The 22,753-nt window shown below is 37.1% G+C and overlaps 1 protein-coding gene across 1 annotated transcript in view; it reads left to right on the top strand.

Moving 5' to 3' along the window:
• Positions 1–22,753, top strand: part of erfl3 (Ets2 repressor factor like 3) — a 58,775-nt gene that overhangs the window by 18,878 nt on the left and 17,144 nt on the right. Inside the window, exon 2 of the mRNA XM_067403924.1 lies at positions 19,984–20,218. Within this exon, the coding sequence (XP_067260025.1) occupies positions 19,984–20,218 (235 nt within the window). The remainder of the gene's footprint in view (positions 1–19,983; positions 20,219–22,753) is intronic.

Genomic DNA, 22,753 nt, shown 5'->3' with positions numbered 1-22,753 from the left:
ACACATACATGGCGGTGGCTGTAATCCAGGTCTCCTGTGGTGTGAGTGAGGTGAGTGTTATGTAATGACGAGCAGCAGGACTTTAATCAGCTTGAGCAGATCCATTTAAGCATCTCTCAGATACGGAGCACAGCCATCCTGCTGCTCACCATCACACCACCATCACATAGAAACACGTCTGTCTGTGTGTATGCGTGTATGAAGGTGACAGGCGGTATCTCTGCATGTCTCCCAGCCGTGTGCATGTTTACCATTGGACACACACACACACACACACACATGCACGCTGTGTCCTGTCCTCTGTCCCCTCGCTCCCACAAACACACACACACACACTCACAGGGTCCAAAATGAACGCTTGGAAGTGCCAAATGCAAGTAAAATTTGGCTTGGGTAAGTAAATAAAGTTACTTGCCAGTTAAATTGAACTAAAAAAATATGTGATTTATGTTCAGTTGTAAGAATTACAATCTGACCCACACTCAGATGTAAGTCATGCGAATGAAAGACTATGTGTCCACTATTTCAAATGTCACAGCTCATGTCACTAAGCAGAGATGCTTAATTTATTTACTTATTATCATCTAATTATATATATATATATATATATATATATATATATGTTAAATGGCTAGTAAATTTTATTAGTTCACCCACTACTGACAGAGGCAACAAAGCCATTTTGGACCCTGAGCGCACACATACACACACTTCCATACCTCTTTTAGAAGTTTCTCACCAACTCCAAGTGTTACAACTGTGTAACTTGGATAGAAGCACTCATATCCCTGTCTCTCTCGCTCGCTCAGATTGTTCGCAGATGTGTGACGGGCGTTTTTCCCCCTACTATCTAAAATTAGAGAGGTAGAAGAATAGCAGGAAGAGAGGGAGAGCAGGACTGATGGAGGTGAAGGAAGGAGGGGTGAGGAATGGGGTGATGGAGATAAAGAAGAGGGAGTATTTTTGGCCGGTTACACGTCACACAGACGCAAGTCAGACTGCCGTACACAAACAAAGATGAGGAAGGTGATAAAAGCGCTGTGCTCTGATGGGCGGGGGGCATCGTTTGTGTGTACACTCGTACAGAGGTGTTGACGATGTCAGTTAACCATTTCAGTGACCACTTTAACAAGACACAATGTTTGTTTATTAAAAAGTGTGATTTGAATGCCTAAATATCTTTTTAGGGCCACTGTATGAACACCATATCATACTCTAGTCTACTACATGTATATTTTATTGGAGTTGTGATTGTGAACACTTTTTATTTAATCACATTCAAGTCAGACAGAATTGAACACATCTTTCTATTAAGCTGTCCTCACAGCTTGCACGAAGAAAAACAAACATACAGTGTGACCAGTATAGCTAAATTCACAACAAATGACTCTTATGAGCCTGTAATTTTAGTCAGTCTTTCACAATGACTCCCAAACTCATCTGTTATTGGTTTGAGTCAGACTGACGAATCTTTCACTGAATGAACTCACTGAATCGTTTAAGAGGTTACTGAATCAACATCTGACTCAGTTACTTATCTTTGCTTGCTGTGATGTCTGTTTTGCTGCATTCACACGGGGCGTTGGCGTTAACGCTTCTCATTTACTTTGAATGGGTGACGTCATGCGTTGCCGAACTGAATTGTGGGTTCCGCCGCGTTCACTCACATTGCTCGTGGCAGAAGTTGAAGATTTCTCGACTTTTGCAAGCATCAGCCAATCAGATCGCCTTATGCAAATACCCTAAAGCAGTCGCTAGCCAATTGCGTTCATGCAACACTGGAAAGTAATGTGATTGGCTGTTGAACTATGACAATTGCGTCAGCTCAAGCTTCAGACACACCCTCCGTCAAGCGTAAATGAAGCAAGTTTTATGTCTCTAAAGTTCACTAAACTTTTTTGTAATGAATATTTAATTAAAAACATTAAACTTGGCATGAAATGAAAATGGAGTATCTCAGGGATGACGTGTTTTTGTAGGCCAACCCGGAAGTTAGCGGCGCACGGGTTCCCTCGATCGAAAGCCTATGCATTTTTTCCCATAGACTTTTGGAAAATTGCAGAAAATAAGCTCTGTGTTTAACAAAGGGTTATGACACTTACACGTTTGGTCTATCAAGTTAATCTTTACAAGTTAACACCACATTTATACATTTTGAAGCCTAAATAAAGTCGTCAGATATAAAAAGCTAACAGTAGGCTATAAACGGACTACAGCACACCATGGTCGTGGATCAACATCACCACCACCAAGCTTCCTCAAACTTTATTTAAAAACAACTTTATTTAAAAAAAATGCTCACTTATTATGATCTGCGCTGTGTATGAATACTTATCCACTTTTTCATGAGAAATGCTGTCCAAATGTCCCGTTTTTAATGATGATGTCTAAAGTCCCCGCCAAAGGAAGTAGTCCCTTTTAGCAACTTGTTAGCAACCGCCATTTTTAAGACACAATAAAGGTTTAAAAAATCACAAGTGGGTTATAACTGGTGTGTTTTATGTCATAGATCAAAACGTGAAAGTATATAGAGGCTTTGTTAACCACAGACCTTATTTCAGGCGATTTAGCAAAAACCCATTGACTTCAGGGTGATTGAACCGGAAGTCCTAAAATACGAACTCGCTTCCGGATTTTGCCTACAAAAACACGTCATCCCTGAGGTACTCTATTCACCCTATCTATTATCTATCTATATTATCTATTTCTCTTATGGTGAATTATTCATCCATGCATGTTTATTTTTTTAACCTAATATTTATTAATTAAACTATCAATTTGATGAATTGACAAACTTTTCTCTGGTGGCGGATACCGGACTTCTATAATCTTTTAGCACACTTAAAGGGTTAGTTCACCCAAAAATGAAAATTATCCTATGGTTTACTCACCCTCAAGCCGTCCTAGGTGTATATGACTATCTTCTTTCAGATGAACACAATCAGAGATACATTTAAAAATATCCTGGCTCTCCAAAGATTTATAATGGTAGTGAATGGGGGGCGTGTTTTGAAGCCTAAAATAAATGCATTCATCCATCAAAAAAAAAAAAAAATCCATACAGCTCCAGGGAGATAGTAAAGGCCCTCTGAAATGAAGCGATGGATTTTTGTAAAAAAAAAAAATATCCATATTTAAAACTTTATAATGTATGTATGGATGCATTTATTTTTGGATTCAAAACAAGCCCCCCATTCACTACCATTATAAATCTTTGGAGAGCCAGGATATTTTTGAATATATCTCAGATTGTGCTCGATAGTCATATACACCTAGGACGGCTTGAGGGTGAGTCAGTTTTCATTTTTGGGTGAACTATCCCTTTAAACCCAACTTAACTGCAAGCTCCCTACATTTTTTTGATAATCCCTTTCACTCAGATGTCACAATATGGAAGAAAATATCTGTTGCTACTTCTGTTACATTTCTACTTGAATATCAAAACATTAGAATGTTTTATATTTCATCATAATGTTTTCCCTCAGTTCCACTTGCCAAGCACAGTGATTTTGTAATTAATATGTGATAAAAGTCTGTTAGAGAGAAAGAGGTTTTATTGTTATTGACGGATTTTATTATCTCTTCTTTATGTATTGGATTTATATTTATTTCCTCTCCTTCCTCCACACAGTTAAAGAGGAAGTTTGTGGTAGGACCGCACCGTTTAGATCAGGTGTGCTTATGAAGGATGTGTGTGTGTGAATCAGGTTTGCTCTGTCAGTATTGTAATCCAGTTAGGAATGCATAAGAGTGTGTTCATCTGGTTAAATTTAGGAGAGCGGTGTTTCCCTTTACCCCACCTGCTACATTTGAACAAGAACTTTGACTTTATAAGTCAAAACTAAACAAGACTAGAGAGTTTTGTGCATTTCTGCTCACAAATATATTGAATCATGTCCAACTTATGAGAACATTTGTTGTGGTCTTCACTCACAGATCGACCAAATCCAATTTTTTTTATGTTTAGGTTTAGAAGTTGAGTAAATATCAGTGTCTTAGTGTGAAAAACATTGCGGCTAAGAGTTTTCACTACTATAGTGTAGCGTGTGTGTGTAGACTCTGAGAAGTCTGCTTACTTCCCAGCAAGCTAGAAGTGCGGGAGTGCACGAGAAAACTAACAAATACCTGTTGCTGGCTCTATCTCCGTTTCTTTCATCTCTGCTCCTGGGCCTCTCTTACTTCTCTCATTCTCCTTTCTGGCTCCTACCTTTTCTATTTGAGACTCACGCTCCGGTGAAAGGATTAATTGTCGTTTATGTTTTATTTCTTGTTCTCTTCATTTCTAGGGGTTTATTTTTAGGCCTGAAGTGTCTGGTTGCTAGGAGACGGTGTCCAAGAGAGAGAGGGAGGGAGAGGATGGAGAAAGCAAGGGAATGGAGGAGAGAGATTGTTTGCGTTGTGAAGGCTGAATTACAAACACGCTCACGCACTGAGTCAGCGCTGACGCACGCTCGCACACACACCGACACACACTGTGCCTGTTGCTTGTTTTTCTTTATTATCTTTATCACTCCATGCTGCGAAATGTTTGTGTGTCAGTTGGCGTGACTTTCGCTGAAAGTTTGCGACTCTCATCAGATCTGATTTAAAGGAGAGGAAAGTGACAAATGTTTTAGTACAGATGCTTTGAGTCAAAATCTGTCACGCACACGCGTGCACGCACATATACAGGAAGCAGAGATGTTGTTGTGGTGCAGAACAGTTGCTAACTTCCTGTACCGCAATGGTGACACATTCCAGGAAACACCCAGTCACACGTACATGTACGCACACATACACATGTACACAAACACACTTTACTGTAACTCTCTATTGCGTTTAACCCTACTACTCCTGCAGTACAGGCGTTCAGCCACAGCGCTGAAATACATAGGGGTGATATAACCTGTCAATGACACACCAGATGATTGCGTCACTGGCTGATATTTCTTACCTTCGACGTGATTGCAGTGTTTGACACAATCGGGGTAAATCAGAAGTGATCTTGTGAAAAGGGGTTCCCCAGGGGCGGGTAATAGGTCCTCTAAAAATCTTACACAAACATTCACACACTCTGAGCAGTAATGTGTTAAGGTGGGAGGGCTGAACTTTCATTTTCTCACCTACATGTCGGAACATTAACACTAACTGGGGAGAGGCTGTGTATGTGTGTGACTATATTTGCGAGGGTCAAATGTTGTCCTCGCAAATGTATTAAAAACATGCCGAGAACTGACTTGTGAGGATATTTTAAGTGGTCCTCACTATTTGAAAGATTCACAAATCATGTTTAGAGCTTTACATCTAATAATGTCAATTTGTCAATTTGGTTTGTGTGAGAGTTAAAGGGATAATTCACCCAAAAATACAAGTTTGGAATGATTTGAGGGTGAGCAAATAATGACAGAGTTCTCATTAATTCATTTTATTAACTTTATTCATTAAATAATTAATTTTCACCCCTAAATCCAAACTATCTTAGCATGAAAACTATTAAGTCTACAAGGGGTCTTCTCTAATATAGCTTCAAAAGTGTGAGCGAGTGAAAAAAAGAGTGGAAATAGCATGTAAGTGTTTGACTGCAGGAGTGTGAGAAGTTTGAGATGGTAATTTAAATGAGAGAGAGAGTGATAGGGGACGAGTGGCTCTTATCTAGGGATTGAGTGAATAAGTGATGTTCACAGAGAGAGATTGAGAGGAGAAATAGAACGGTAATGATCGGAGGATAAGAAGACTCTGAGCTCTGGGATGCGGGACGCTCCACCTCTCGTCTATGTATCAATATTTTGCACATTCTCAACACTCACAACATGTAAAGTGTGTGTGCGCGTGTGTGAATAAAGACAAAAAGGAGTTCTGTCATCATTTACTCACCTTCATATCTTTCCAAACCTGTATGACTTTATTTCTTCCATGGAGAAAAGTGAAATTTTGAAGAATATTTAAGTGTGTGCCAGGTTCAGTTATGAAAACAAGTGACATGTCAAACCTTGTGTGAAACTGGAAATGTGCATACACAATTTAGGTTTCAGCACTACGGCAGAGTGAAAGATTTTCAGTGAATAATGATTTACAGTTTGTGAATGGTTGCATCACTTGGCTGATATCTCTTATCTTCTGCATCTTTGACAGTTTCAAAAAGGGGTATAGGGCCAAACACTGACTCTGCTGAAATCTTACACAAACTCTAAATCCGCGAGAGATGCTCAGTTGAGACATTTATGTTTTTTTTTTGGCCATTTTCTGTTGAGCTTGGCAGTGAAACATATCCTTTTAGACTGTATTACATTTACCCCTGTGAGAAACCGTTTTTACTCTGTTGATAGTTTTGAAAAGGTTTTTAATCAAGTGAGCCCAAGCATGGTTTTAAGATTTTTAGAGGAAATAAATTTGAAATATCTTTTTTAGTCTTCTTTTGATTTAATTATACTTTATTCTCGCCATGAATATAGCCTTTGAAGCTGGTATGGCGTTAAGAAAGAAAGAAAGAAAGAAAGAAAGAAAGAAAGAAAGAAAGAAAGAAAGAAAGAAAGAAAGAAAGAAAGAAAGAAAGAAAGAAAGAAAGAAAGAAAGAAAGAAAGAAAGAGAAAGAAAGAAAGAAAGAAAGAAAGAGAGAAAGAAAGAAAGAGCTTGGCAGTGCCCAATCACAGTATTTTTCAGTGTATGGAAAAGAGTGGCTTGGAGATTCTTCCACACGTCTTCTTTTTTGTTATATGTAAGAAAGTAAGTTGTCCAGGTTTGGAATGAGGCACGGCTGTAACCACCATAGACACTGAGAGGGACGATAATTTGAAATGGCCAAATTGAGCCCAAATTTTTGACATTATTGATGCTCCATTAAACACCGCTATGTTTGTTATTAAGATGACAAAAAGTTTTAAAGGTTATATTTTAAACTGGTCTGCCTCAGTGGTCTAACAGCACTCGTCAATGTCAAAATAACTGAGATGGCCAATTAAATCAATGAATGCGGGCCTTACTGTTCACAGAAGTGTGAATTTCAGTGCAACACTTTAGTTTTAACAATGAAAGTCTGTGTGGTAAGATGTAAGTAGCTAAACAATATTTGACAGCTGTTTTACAATAGAAAAGGTTCTATGACTGACAGAGGGCTAATATCCAGTGATGCAAATTACTCAACTTTATGAAATTTAGCTGATTTGAATTGAAAATATGCTATCATTTACATTCATAACTGAATGTGATGAGACAAGAACAGTAAAACTACTTGCAAAAATGCTAAACCTTTCTTATTTATTTTTCCCTTTCATTTTTTTTCCTATTCATTTTTTAATTACTTTAAATTGCCATCGCAAAAAATAAAAAAATAAAAAATAAAATCAACAACAACTTTGGTCCACCCCCCCAATGTTCAAGACATGGTTACGGCCTTGAAGTGATGATAAGTTAATTATGACAGAATTTTTTTTTGTGGCGGGCTAATTGTTTTTTCACACACACTGAGTCCAGGTGTTTTTTTGTGTCAGGAATTTAGAGAGAAATTATGCAAACATTTGCTATTTTAATTGCATACTTCTCCACCCTTTTTCTCTCTCTCTCTCTTTGATTCTTTGAAAGAGCTGTAATGTGGTTGGAGAAGTACTGGAGTGTGAAGAAAGAAATTTACAGTGAGAAAGTTAAAGTGTGAAACCCCTTAACGTCACATTTCATCCTTTCATTTGCTATCTCTTTCTGTCCTCACCTCTCCATCTCTTTCTCTCTCTCTCTCTCTCTCTCTTTCTCTCTCTCTCTCTCTAAAACAATAACCTCAGTGTTTGTGTCTATTTTTGGAGCTTCAAGGCCACCACTAACCCCCTGATCTTATTTCTAAGTTCCTCAAGGCACATAATGAAACAGCTCTTATGTCTGTGTGAGTGTTTACAGTGGAGAGTTATATTCTACCCTCTTCACACTCATTCATTGGTTGTAATACATGCTCTTGATTTCTCTAATAAATCTAATGTAGCACTACTTTCACTTTGTTCACTTTTTTTCTTGCATATATGACGTTTTGTAGCCACAAAAACCTGATTTTGTCACACTGCAAAGTTTATTTTCAACAAGATCCGTGATCATTTCAGTCTAAACGTAACAGTTATTTTCAGGGATGTTTTGTGGTCCAGTCACAATGTAATGCAGGCTTTGCGAAAAGCATGTGGAAGTTAGAAACTGTATTTACAGCAAACTCACAAGCCGTTGCTTGAGAACTGGAGCACGGCTCATTTCACATGCGAAGGGAGCATTTCAGATGCAGAAGCAAAACGGGTTATGAGGCTGAGAGAGAAGCTAAAAAAATGAAATATTTCTCTTTGTGGCACAAAAAACATTAGTAACTTTATAAGCGGACCTTATTAATATTATCCCTTTAAATAATTGTTACATCAGCTTGGAGTGGCATAAAGAGACTAAACTAAATCACATGAAGTTTGAAAACAAAAGTAGTGGTATGAATTATAAACAAGCACTGATGTTTGTGAGCAGGTTATGTCGATTAAAAAAAAAAAAGAATTCAGTAGGGAATAAGAAACTCAGTTAGTGTGTGTGTGTTTGAAGAGATTGGTCTCAACATGCTCATTCACACTCACAGATTTAGTTTGCGGCCTTAAAACATGCACTTCGAATGCTGACTTTGAGCTAAATCCAGCCCTAACACTCACCTGTTAGTGTTAAACCACTGATGTTCTCTTTCTTTTCTCTTCACACTCAGTTATTTTCTGTCAGTTTACATACACACACACTTGCTCACAGTCTCAGCAGACGTGTGAAAATGACCAGGGAACAGTCACAGTTCCAGTGTACATTACATGAAGATCTACTGCCACTGAAATCACAGAGAATTAACTTCTTTTTTTTTTTTTTTTTTTTTTTTTTTTGTCCTGCTCATCCTGTTAAGTCCTGTTGGAAACAGAATAAAAGGCTTCAGGAGTTTTGGAGAGCGGCATAGAATGATATCCTTCGAAAATGTAATGAATTTGATTTATCTATCAATCCTTTTTCCAAACTCGATTTTTTTTGGCAGCTCCCATCTGAGAAGAGAGGAGACAGAGGAAGAGCTGTCTTTGTTGTGCTTTTTTTTCCAGCCAACAGCTGAATCCCTCCTCTGTGCTGCCTGACAGAAACTCCTTCAGAACTTTTTGATAAGTTATTTTCAGTCTCTCTCCCTCTCTCTGTCTCTCTCATCCCCTCACTCTCTCAATTTCAATTTCAAAGTGCTTTATTGGCATGGAGTTTTGCTTAAGCATCAATACACGCACATGATTATGAAAAAATACAAGGATATAATGTTAATAAAATAAAAAGAATGTACACTAATGTTCAAAAGTTTGGGGCGAGAAAGTTTTTTTTTTAATGATTTTGAAAGAAATCTCTCACCGAGGTTGTATTTATTAGATAAAAAATACAGTAAAAACAGAAATATTGTAAAAAAAACAAACAAACAAACTATAATTTGAAATAACTTATTTTAATATAAATAGAAAAAACGATGATTCATGATTCTTCAGAAATCTTGCTAATTTACTCAAACATTTTTTATTATCAATGTTGAAAACAGTTGTGCTGCTTAATATTTTTTGTTGAAAGTTCAAAAGAAATGCATTTATTTGAAATCTTTTGTGACATATATCTGTTAAACTTAAAGGGTTAGTTCACCCAAAAATTAAGATTCTGTCATTAATTACTCACCCTCATGTCGTTCCACACCCGTAAGACCTTTTGTTCATCTTTGGAACACAAAATAAGATATTTTTGATGAAATCTGATGGCGTATTTAAAACAGTTCATGTGAGTGCGAGGTCTTGAAATGCATTACAAAGTGTGAAAGTGTGTCAATCTCTCTTTCTGTCTGCCTCTTTCTGTGTGAACACGCCACTGTGCAGAGCAGGACGGTAGTTTCCTCGGATGCTCTGAATTCTTCACATACTTCCTATGTAAAGACTAAAGTGCAGGAGTGCCGGCGAAATTTACATTCTTGAGTGCAATCGATGCCTCAGAGAGAGAGAGAGAGAGAGAGAGAATTTTGAATTTTAACCAAACATTTATTTCACAATTTTTAACACATTCAAAACAATTCTAACACAATAATGACTCAATCTATTTGACAATGGGATCAATCATTGTAACAAACAAGAAAAATATAAAAGTTCATCAACCACAGAGCAAATAGCATCATTGTAACACCACTGACCCAAAAAGAACATCAAGTCTTTCATCATCTTGTAAAACTTAAAATCAACCCACACTCTTGCTTTTATCCTATTTTTACAAATAGATAAAACTTCCCATCCTTCCATCCCTTCAATTTTATTTTTCCGGCTTATATAAATCGCCATTTTTGCTTCTCCCACAATAAAATTTAACAATTGACATTTCATCTTATGTTTTGCTGAATATCTAAATCCAAGAATAAAACTCTGAACAGTAAAAACTTCATCTAACTTATCAAACAACAATGTAAGAAAATCAAATAAACAGCATAATCTTGTACATTCCATAAAACAATGAAAAATTGTCTCTTTTTCCCCACAGAAAGGACATTGATTACAAACAATAGGGTTTATAACATGCACAAAGGAATTAACAGCAACTGCGCCGTGTAAAATTCTCCATTGGAGATCCCCCACCCTTTTTTTCCAAAGGAGGTTTATAAAACACTCTCCAAACAGGTTTTATATTCTGATTTAAATCTAATTTATCTCTCCAAACAGTGTCTACTCTTCCATTTAAAACTTTCGAATATAAAATTTTAACACAGCTTCTGTACATTTTTTTCCCATTAGCCTCATTAATAGTTAAATCCTCTAAATTCTTCAACAATTCCCCATCTGCACCTTTAAAATCAGGAATAATATAAACTTCTGGAAAGGGATCCTTTCCATTTGGAACCACTTTTCCTTCACCAAAACTTTTAAGGAGAGATTTTTCCTCTGCCGTAAACCTCTGTTTTAAAAGATCCAGTAATTTCCCTGCTAATCTTATTGATCTAACTCCAATGCAATCAGCAACCTCCTGTGAGTTATTTAACTCAGGACCCCCAGCAGCTATTATATGACACAATTTAACTTTTTTCGCTCTACACATTGCAATTTCAAAACCACATGCAGCTTCACTTGAAACATCAAATCTAGCTCCAAAAACAGTGGGTTCTTCTAATAACCAAAATAAAGACAATCCAAAAGCCCCCCTTCTTTTCTTAAATAAACTCCATATTCTAAAGACACCTTTATAGAACGGAGTCAGTCCATTCAGATGAATTTTCCTGGAGTCCATTAAAAACAAAGCAGAGTCCAGTCCCAGACCTCCAGCTTGACTCAAAACAAATTTAGCAACACTCCTCCAAACAAGATCCTCAGGCCCAGTTAAAAATCTTTGAATAAATTGTAAGCGAAAAGTTGCTCCTCTGCTGGCTAGATGTACTAGTCCTTGTCCCCCTTCCTCCTTGGGGAGATATAGTACACTCTGCGGTACCCAGTGAAACTTAGTCCAGAAGAAATCCACAATGAGAGCTTGTAGTTTTGGCAAGAAGTCCACTTGGAGGCTCAGTACATGCCAAGCGATGCCATAATGTTGAAGCCACCAAATTATTGATGACTATTACACGACCTCTAAAATGACATTTTGGGCCACAACCACTTCCACTTTTCAAGCCGTCCTTTTGTTTTTTCTAAAACACCCTCCCAATTTTTTTGTAATACTGAGTCATCTCCAAGGTATACACCCAAATATTTTAAGCCATTTTTCTTCCATTCAAGTCCAGCAGGTAAATTAGGAAGACATTTTCCTTCCCACTTCCCACATACAATAGCTTCACTCTTTGTCCAGTTTACCTTAGCTGAGGACAGTTTCCCAAAGTCATCAATTAATACTCTTAGATTATCTACCTCTTCTTGATTATTCACAATAACAATGACATCGTCTGCATAAGCAGACAACTTAATTTTAAGATCACATTGTGGTATACTCCAACCATCAATCTTTGTTCTTATTTTCACTAACAGTGGTTCAATTGCTAAAGCATACAACATGCCTGACAAAGCACATCCTTGCCTTATGCCCCTTGTGATCTTAAAAGGAGCACTCAGGCCACCATTGATTTTAAGTACACTCTCAATGTTTCTATACAACACCCCGATCATTGTAATAAAACTCGGATTGAAACCAAACTCTCTTAATGTCTGCCAGAGGTAGTTATGTTCAACCCGGTCAAAAGCCTTTTCTTGGTCCAAGGAAATGAGACCAACATTTAAACCCAATGATCTAGAAATATCTATTATGTCTCTAATTAAGTAAATATTATCGAAAATAGATCTATTAGGTACACAGTATGTCTGGTCCACATGGATGACCCAGCCAATTGCCTCTTTTAATCTAATTGCCAAGGCTTTGGATAAAATCTTAAAATCAGAGCATAGGAGTGACACAGGTCGCCAGTTCTTTATGTTTTTCAGGTCACCTTTCTTCGGTAAAAGGGTAATCACTGCTCTTCTACAACTCATAGGCAGCAACCCTTCGGTCAGGCTGTCATTGAGCATCTCCAGCAGATCATCCCCTAAAACAGCCCAAAAAGATTTATAAAACTCGACAGGGATTCCATCGATCCCTGGAGCCTTCCCACACTCCATACTCTTTAGGGCATCATATAGTTCACCTTTCGTAAAAGGTTTCTCCAGTTCAGCATTTGCTTCTTCTGGAACTTTAGGTAGACCCTCATAAAAGCAACTGGCTATCTCTTCCACCTCTTTGTATTCACTCCTATACAGCTCTGAATAAAAAGATACCGCTCTTTTCCTAATTTCCTAGGCTCTGTAATTTCTATGCCAGAGTCCAAAAACAAGGAATGCATGATTCTATTTAGGCCGTTCTTTTTTTCAAGTCCAAAGAAAACTTGGTTGGGCCATCCATTTGTGCTGCACTTTGAAACCTTGACCTTACCAGAGCACCCTGTGCCCTGATACCCAGCAAATCATCTAGAACTTTATTTTTATTTTTAAGAACTTTAATACGTTCTTGATCTCCCACAGATGCCAAAGAATTTTGTAAATCTAAAATTTCTCTCTCTAGATCTTCCAACGATTGGGAAATGTTTCTAGAATCATTGAGTGTATACAAACGGCACAGTTGCTGTATCTTTATTTTTCCATTATCCCACCATTGCTGCAGAGAATCAAAAGATGACTTCTTATTCTTAAACTTTTGCCAAAAAAATTAAAAACATCACAAAAAGAATTATCTTGTAAAAGACCAGTATTAAAATGCCAATAAGCACTTCTTGGTTTAACATTATTAATGAAAATATTGCAACTGACCAAACAATGATCTGAAAAGCCTACAGGTGAAATCACACAACACTTAATTGTATTAAAATGATGTTTAAAACAATACCACCTGTCTAGTCTAGCCATTGTTACATGATATTCTCTCACTTGTGTCCATGTATACTGCCTCTGTGTTCCATTCAACACTCTCCAAATATCGTACAGATCATGTTCTTTTGTAATTTGTCTCAAAACACGTTGTGATTCCATATGAGGTTCTTTATGGTTTCTATCAAGGCTATCATTTTCTGTACAGTTAAAATCACCCCAATAAATAAATACTCTTCAGGTTTGCACTTTTCTATTACATCTTTAGCTTTGTTTAAAAACAAAACCCTTTCACCTCCCAGAACCGGTGCATAAATATTTATAAATACAAATATAAAGTTTTCAAACTCAACCTGTAATTTCAACAGCTGTCCCTCAACTACATTTTCCACTTCAAAAGAAACTGGAATTATATTTTTCCTTAGTAAAATGGCTACTCCTCCACTGATATTAGTCTTATGACTCATAAACACCTCCCCTTCCCATTCTACTTTCCATTCATTTTCATTCTGCACATCAGTATGAGTCTCCTGAACAAACATGACATCAATATTTTTTTGCTTAATTAGCTCAAATAGCATTGCTCTCTTCCTATGATCCCTTGCACCATTTATATTCAAACTGCCCAGCCTTAAATTACTCATGTTTAAATGAATAAAAAAAGAAACTGAACATAAAAAAAACAAAAAATTAACAAAGAAAAAAGAAAGATTATGGCATTGCTTTTTCATCATTTAACATAGTTGATCTCAACTTCTGAACAATTTTCTTCAGCCTGTATATTTCTTGTTCAGTGAGACCCCCCAAGCTTTTCTCTTTCATTGACACTCTTGCTGCCTCTATAAACAATTCTCGATCGGGAAAAAATCTTCTACTTGAACTCCCTTCATTCCTTTTGTACTTTGCAAAAAAGTTTTGATCTTTTCAACAGTGTATGCCTTCCTTTCAGATCTCCTAAGAGAAGCTGAGTCAACTGAGCTCACCGATTCACACTCACTCTCTGTTACCGATTCATCAGATTTACTATGATCAGATTCAACTCCACAATCCATCTTCTCTTTCAACTGTATTTCCTGAACCTGTTCTTTCCTTGCTTTTTTCCTCTTCTTCCCTGTAGTTTTCCTTTTTAGTGTGGGTGTTTTAAAAAGACTGTCATCATCCGTCATTTCAATGTCTCTAGATGTTTCCACTTCTACAAGACTACCAACAACATCATTTTCTATTTCAATTGTGTCCTGTACAAGTTTTTCCTCATTATCCTTATTCACACTTTCTTCCTGACTAGTTCCTTGTTCACTTTTTTCACCATCCTCACGTTTTTCCCCTTCCTCATTTCTGTCCCTATTCTCCTCTTGTTGTTTTTCTCTCACAACATTTTCTACTTGTCCCTCTCCATCATTATTCTGAAATTTTTCATTCTCTTCATTTTCTGGACAAGCACGAGCAAGATGTCCATCCTGATGACACTTGAAACACTTCATTGTTTCTGATGTTACATAAATCACGTAGTCAAAGTCATCAATCTTAAACTTCAGCGCAAGATTCAACTCCTGTCCGTTATTTAAAATCATGTACACTTGTCTACGAAAAGTAACAACGTGCTTAAGTTGAGCAGATTTACAATTTAAAGTAATCTTTCTAAACTGCGATACAACTTTACCATACCTTGCCAGTTCTCTTTCAATCACTTCATCTTTGATAAACGGTGGCACATTTGACAACAGAATCTTTTTGCAGGTTGCATTAAAGGCATTACCGCTGTATAAGCCTCATTAATGACGATTCCACTCACAACGATCTCATTAACTTTATTTACATCATCTAAGAATAAAACAATTGCACTGTTCATTCTTGATGCTGACAGAATGCTTTTGTGGCCAACAACCTGTGCAACCGCTAAAATACACTCCTCCACAGAACAGCGTTCCGCGGGAATAACTTTAATTCCATGCCGCCGCGTTAGCTGATCAAGCGTCACACTTCCAGGCGCTGCCATCTCAATCAGCACACGCTGATCGACAGCGCCTTACTTTCTTTAAGTGTACCCAAACTCTGAAACAATTCCACCAACACAACCCAACTATAATGCAAGAATCAGAAAGAATGGAAAAAACTCACTCAACTCACAGGTAACCGCTCTCACTCCACACACATCCAGCTCCGCCCACTCACTCCCAGCATGCACTCAGAGAGAGAGAGAGAGAGAGAGAGAGGCAATTTGACCTGAGTGACAACAGACTACTAGAAGAGCTATGATCTCATCCCTCTCTCTTTCTCTCACACCATCCCCCTTTCCCTCTCTCTATTGTTTCCCTCTCTCCCACTCCCTCCTCAGGCCCCCTCTTTTCTTTTCCTTCTTGTCATCTCCTCTCTTTCTCTTCTGTTTCTTGTCTTGTCTCTCTTCTCTTTGTCATCTCGCTCTGTTCACGTTCTTCTTTCGAAGTTTTCTTCTCTCTTTTTAACTTTTAACACTCGGGCATCCCAGGACAGAGAGAATATCTCCCAACAAAACACACTAAGGCAGTCAGGTTGTTGCATTATTGATGCGGTGTGTGTGTGTTTGTGGGTCTGTCTTCTCTCTTCTGTAATGGGGATCTAGTGTCTCCCCTTTGGGGGTGGGGGGGTGGGGGGGATGTTAAAGAGAGGGAGAGAAGAGGGCATATGGGGGGGTGAAGGTCACAAAGGTTAAGTAGGGTGGGGGGGATGAGGTCATACACTCTCACACAACACAGCATGTTATTAAGACACTCGCACAACTCCTCACGACACACAACTCATTACACACATGGATTTCACATTGATTCGCATTCAAAAACTCACATTCAAGAAATTGTTGTTTATGTGCAGCTTCCAAAGCAATACAAATGACATAGCTTTTTTTTTATTTATTTTTTTTCTAGATTTTGGGATGATTTTTAGATTAATTGGGCCCTGTGAAAGAAAGGATTATTGTGTTAATGGCTAAATTGAATTTTAGTAATAAAAAAAGCATGTGTATTTAATTGAAATCATTATACAGTGTAACATCATTTTTTAATTAAGTTTTTAGGGCCCCAATGAAATCCATATGAAATATTTTACATTTTTCTGGATTTATGATTTATTACAAATTTATATGAAATGCTGAAATGCTTGTGAAGTTCATATGTTTATGTCCTCATTGAGACACTGAAAACTGTGAAAACAGAGTGTCAGATGTGCTCAAGTATGAATAGTAATAACCTAGTATAAGAGGCTTTTGTTCTGGGAAAATGAAAACGACCTTAAACTTTGTTGTTGTCAATCAGTGCGAGACTTATTTTCTGTGGATGTGCACAATGAAGAAATATGTGAAGATTTTGTTCCCTTTAAATCTGGAGTTTTTGACACTAACTTCGTTGGTCTCTTTCAATAAGACGTTATTGTAAAATAAAACTTATTCAGCCTTTTCGTCCTTGGCTGTTACACTTACGTGGAGGTCCCTGCGTAAGCTTGTTTGCACTGTGTAAACGTACCTTTTTGTGGTAAACTGTAGATGCGTCATCTGTGCCATATTTCCAGGCCACACAGTACTTAAAGCTGTTATCCAAAATATTAATAACAGTTTAATATCTGACACACACACATATACATATACATACATATATATGTATATGTATATATATGTATATGTATATGTATATATATGTATATGTGTATGTATATGTATGTGTATGTATATATATGTATGTATGTATGTATATATATGTATGTATGTATATAGCATTAAATACTTAAAAAATATAAAAATCTTACTGACTGCACACTTGAATTGTTATGTACTGTGTGTGTTTGTATGTGTAGGTATAGGAGATATGATGTGGGTGTGAAACATGGGCCATTATAGAGCACTGATGCTGGAACCTCGTGTAATTGTCTGTAACATGATTAATAACACACACACACAGAGTGCCTGAAGACGTTTCATCCTAAAACATGAGCTCACTGTCGTTAGCGTTTTTCTGCATATGTAACTGCCGCTCACCCCGAGACACACACACAGATCAGTCGACTCGCAGATTCATTCAGATCACATATGAATCAGTTGAGTTGAATTATATGAGTGATTTTATGTGTAGATCTGAATGTGAATCAACATTGATGTTTGTATGCGTGTTGAGAGAGAGAGCAGTAACTGTATCTGTTCCTGCTGGTGAGTGAGTGTGTGACTCATGGTGTCTCCTCTTCATTGTTCATCAGGGAGTTTGACAGGCATATTGAATTTAGCTCAAACTTCTTAGTAAGGATCCTTTTCATGTGTGTGCATGTGTGTGTGAGTGTGTGTGAGAGAGTGAGAGAGAGAGAGAGAATGTGAGCTGTGAAACCAGATCCCTGTCTGCAGTTCCTGAAGTCAGACTTTGCTCTAGTGCATGGTACATTTGACCTCTTAAAGGAGCAATCAGATGTACCCTCTAGGAGTGTGTGTGTGTGTGTGTGTGATGTTTTGAGAGCCAGTAGAGGTTATAGGATGTCCTGTGTTCAACAAATGTATTTCTGTTCTGAAGGTAAAAAGATAAAAATCAGTCCAGGTGTAAAAACACATTTATTTCTCAACTGGATTTCACTGGATTCCTGTCTTGTAGAAAGAAAAGAAAAAAAATCTGGTTGTTGGCAGGTAGAAACAGGAAAAACCATCACTTGAGTGTTTAATTTAGATCTGTTGAGTCACCAAGAGGAAATGATTTGTCCGTTTCTACGAATCAGTAAATTGTCGGAAGTTGTTGAGTAAAGTGCTTTGGATCATTTTTAATAAATACAAACTGATTTTAGATTTAACAGTTTCTATAGTCTAATCTAAACCGTTACAGTCCAAACAGTAGAACACAGCACTAGAAATACCAAGATTGTGGGTTTGATTCTCAGGGACAGCATGAAAATGCTGTGTATTAAATATTATTCAAATCGCTTTGGATGAAAAATTATCCTAAATATCTTAAATGCTAAACTCAATGTTGGCCCCTTAGAGATAATTCAGTTTTAATGATGTGCAAAGCACAATGCAAAACTGCCTGTGTGTGTGTGAGACAATTTTGCTACATCTGACAGAAACAAGGATAGTAATACCAGTAATTTTTTACCTTGTTGGAACTTTTTTTTCTTTTTGGTCCACATGAGGAAAAGTGCTTATAAATCATATTAAATTAAGCTAAAAATGCAGAGTGTTTTCTGTGCTGGAATAGAAAATACAGTTTGTACAGTATAAAAACCATAATGTCTATGGAAAGTCCCGATAAAACATGGAAACGTGTGTGTGTGTGTGTGTGTGCGCATGCGTAAGTGAAGGGCTTATGTGTGTGAAACTGAGTGTAGAGTAAAGAGGATCAGCTGTGGAGGAACCACTGTGAGCCGTTACCCTATCTGACCTTTACCAGCCTCAACTTAAACCGACCCTGCCTGACCACACTTCACCCGTCCTCACCCTCAGTGACTAGACGCCCTACATCCTTTCTGCAGCCCTTTCAAATCATTTCTTTTTTCTAAAAAATGCAAAGAGCTTTCACACATCAGATTGTGTGTTAGATAGAGAGTGAGGTTGCTAGTGACTCTAAAATTTACCTCAAAGTGATTGATGATAAGAGTCGTGATGACATGGAGCTTTTGGCAGATTTACATTTATGCATTTAGCCGACGTTTTTTGAAGCGACTTATATTGCATTCAAAATATACATTTTTTTCAGTTAATTAATTCCTTGGGAATCAAATGCATTTTTTTTGTAATTAAAAACAAAATGACTGGTATTTTGAATATAAACTGTATTACTGGCTTGTTAAAAATAAAATAAATAAACTAGGTTCAATCTAGACTTTTACATGCCAAATTAAAATCATACATTTAATATTTTAACGTTAAGTAGAACTAATATCAGCTTCCAATATTGATAAATGGTCATTTCCAGTAACCTCAAAAAAAAAAAAAAATTGAAAATAAAATGTAGAATTAATGATTACATTTATAAGGTGTATATATATATATATATATATATATATATATATATATATATATATATATATATATATATATATATATATATATATATATATATATATATCAGTGGATGTTTAATTGTGCATGCTAATTTCCCCAGTTTTTACATTTAGATTATCTTTGTCATCATCTACATTCACTTAATGTTTCTTCAAAAAACAAAACAAACAAAAAATAAATTGTAATCTTTAGCAAATCTCAAAATACCTATTTTTCATACAGAACATACAGATGCTGTGATACTTAAAATCACAGTTGATTTTGATTTTTTGTGTTTTATTTTTAATTAATTTAGACATAAATATTATATAAAATTTCAAAATCAGCCATTTATTGGTATTGGCCAGATGTTTAATACCATTTTTGTTTATTTTTGGGGATTTTTGCCTTCATTTTATGGGAAAATAGAGTGCAAACAGAAGTGAGCAGGGAATACGATATGGATATGACCCAGGTCGGACTTTGATATGGTGGTATGCATGCTATGTAGTGCACAATATAGTGGACATGAAGAGGATGAAGAGGATGATAAAGCACTGATAGGGGTGATCACTGGCCTTATTAGTCAATGTAATAATATTACTCAACTTTGCATGTGAACATTTTAGCTAGAGTCTGATATCTCTCTTCACTCTGCAGGGTTTGCGTTCCCAGACTGGGCCTATAAGCCTGAGTCCAGTCCTGGCTCCAGACAGATCCAGCTGTGGCACTTTATCCTAGAGCTGCTGAGGAAGGAAGAGTATCATGATGTGATTGCCTGGCAGGGGGACTACGGGGAGTTTGTGATCAAAGACCCTGATGAGGTGGCCAGGCTGTGGGGCGCCCGCAAGTGCAAACCTCAGATGAACTACGACAAACTCAGCAGAGCTCTCAGGTAAGACTCTGTCCGTTGTGTTTGTCTTTGCCTTTAAGTAGGTAATTTAATTTGGAACAATTTACAGTACACTTATTTCAGGAACAATCCCCCTTGAGCAGCTTGGGGTTAAGTGACTTGTGTACAAGGTTTGAACCTATGATTTTTCGGTTACCAGGCCAGACCTATCGGTACCAAAGCGAGCCAGTTAAAGGCTCTTTTAACCAACCACCATTTTGAGCGTTACAATATCCCTTTGTTATTTTACAAGTTGCCTTTCTTTTCCTCGGTATACTATCTCTGGACCAACCAGAATAGGCTAATCATTACAAAACATGGTCCAGCTTTAAACACGTCCAACTTTTTAACCATTTACTATTTAAATAGTGGAATCCTGGATAGTTTTAGTTTGACCAATAAAGACTGAGGCCTATTTCTGCTCAGTCTAAATGTAGAGGAACAGAAGCGGTTAAATCATCCAACTCTTGTGTTGCGTTATGGGATTGACCCTGTCACTGGAGAGTTATAACTGCATAGAGTCTGATCTCTTAGTAATCCCAGTCCATTTACCTGTGCAGGAGCCGATCTCATTAGAGGACAGACAGGCGAATATATTCTGAGCAGCCGACGGTTTTAGCCTTCATTCCATTTTCTGACCTGATCTGCATTTGCTCATTTGTGCCTTTATTTTCGTCTCTGACTCACCTGCTTTAGCAGATCAGCACTGATCCTCAAAGTGGATGGAGAGTGATCCACTTTCTGCCTTTATTTTGAAGCTTTCTCAGGGCATACCTCATATGTTAGCGGAGTTACGGCACACCAGGGTTCTGCGCTGGACGTATCAATCATACACTATTGATTACCATCAGTTCATGTTCCAGACCACTACAGTGGATGTGCTATTTGTTAAAGGGATTGTAGTTCTGTCATCATTTATTCACCTTCATGCTGTTCTCTATGCATTTCTTTCTCCTTTGGAACACAAAATAAGATATTTTAAAGGTCCAAAAAACACAGAACTATATTGACTTTCATCGTATGGGCAAAAAAACAGAGAACTTGTAGTGTACCTCATATCTTAAAACAATTTTTTTTTAGAAAATATGAATGAAATAAAAGGCCACTTCAGTGTACTTAAAAAGAAGTTGTGTTTCTTATCACACTTACATCGAGTCTTAACCAGACGCGATGCGATAAGATTCCAGTGACGAGCAATTCGACTGTCCAGACTAGACGCGATGCGAAAATGAGAAGCAATAAAATCAATCAAAAACCACAGCCGATCAGAAGAGAGTGTGGGTGGGCCCTCTTGCCAAGAGCACAGTGAACATAATGAAATGGGCAAGTACTTAGTAAAATTCATAAATATTACACAATTTAAACATTATTTAAATTACATATGGAGTGACTGAACCAATCTTTGTCATAGAATACAGTTGTTTGTTCGCACACAGTTTGAACGTTCTTTTGCATATTTATTTATTTTCAAGATCTGAGGTGAATTAGCCAGTGTTGTTTTCATTACAGGTAAAAAGCTGCTTTTAACATTAAATAAAGCACATAAACAGTACCTGATATTATCATTTTGTGTTGCTGTTCCAGCCGCGACGTTGCGGAGAAATAGAAACCGTTTCTAAAATAAAATTTTATTAACATGGAAAAGATACCTTTTATCGCATGTCGCTGCGTCACGTCACGCCTAGTTAAGACACGGTGTTGAAAAGATAGTTCACCCAAAAATGATAATTCTGTCAACATTTAATCACCCTCAAGTTATTCCAAACCTGTATGATTTTTTTTCTTCTGCTGAACACATAAGAAGATATTTTGAAGAATATGGGTAACCAAACAGTTGATGGGGCCCCATTGACTTCCATAGTTATGGAAAAAAAAAAATACTACGTCAAATCTTAGTTTACCATAAATGCTTGTCAATATATTTGACGATACACTTTAACCATATTTCAAAAGCCCTGTTTACACCTGTTATTAAGATGTGCTTTGGTCAATTGAATCACAAGTGGATGACGTTAAATACAGGTGTACGTGGTCTAAGACATTTTAAGCTGGTCCACTAATGACCACTTCCAGAGGTAGTCGAAAACACATTCGACCGGATTGCTTTCATAGTGTAAACGGTCATGTGGTCGAATGTGTTCGAACAGTCACAAAAGTGATTTTATGTGTAGTCACAAAATACTCTCCTCCTACTGACCTAATGCGTAAACATTATGGGAAGCGCGCTAGCCAGACGGGATTTAAACATTGTTTAGCTTGAAGACAAAAATGTACTAAGCACAATGTTCTCTCACCATTCCTAATTTTTAACATGCAATCACAGCATTGGCCGTGGTCTTCGAAAAATTACATAAACTAAACAAAATGATTTTGATTTTAAGAATCCTTAACATACATTGTGGCTGCTTAAATAATTACATTTGAATGTGTTGACTATGTTGTTTGACACACAGTTGACTAAAGGAATGATGAAATCAGGTAACTGCACAGAGACATGCAAAAATGATTTTGCATGGTGCAGTTCCCAATCTTGTGGGC

The sequence above is a fragment of the Chanodichthys erythropterus genome, chromosome 2 (assembly GCF_024489055.1).
Source record: "Chanodichthys erythropterus isolate Z2021 chromosome 2, ASM2448905v1, whole genome shotgun sequence".
Classification (NCBI taxonomy): Eukaryota; Metazoa; Chordata; class Actinopteri; order Cypriniformes; family Xenocyprididae; genus Chanodichthys; species Chanodichthys erythropterus.
The sequence above is the reverse complement of the archived record's forward strand: the minus strand, read 5'-3'. Positions and strand labels throughout refer to the sequence as shown.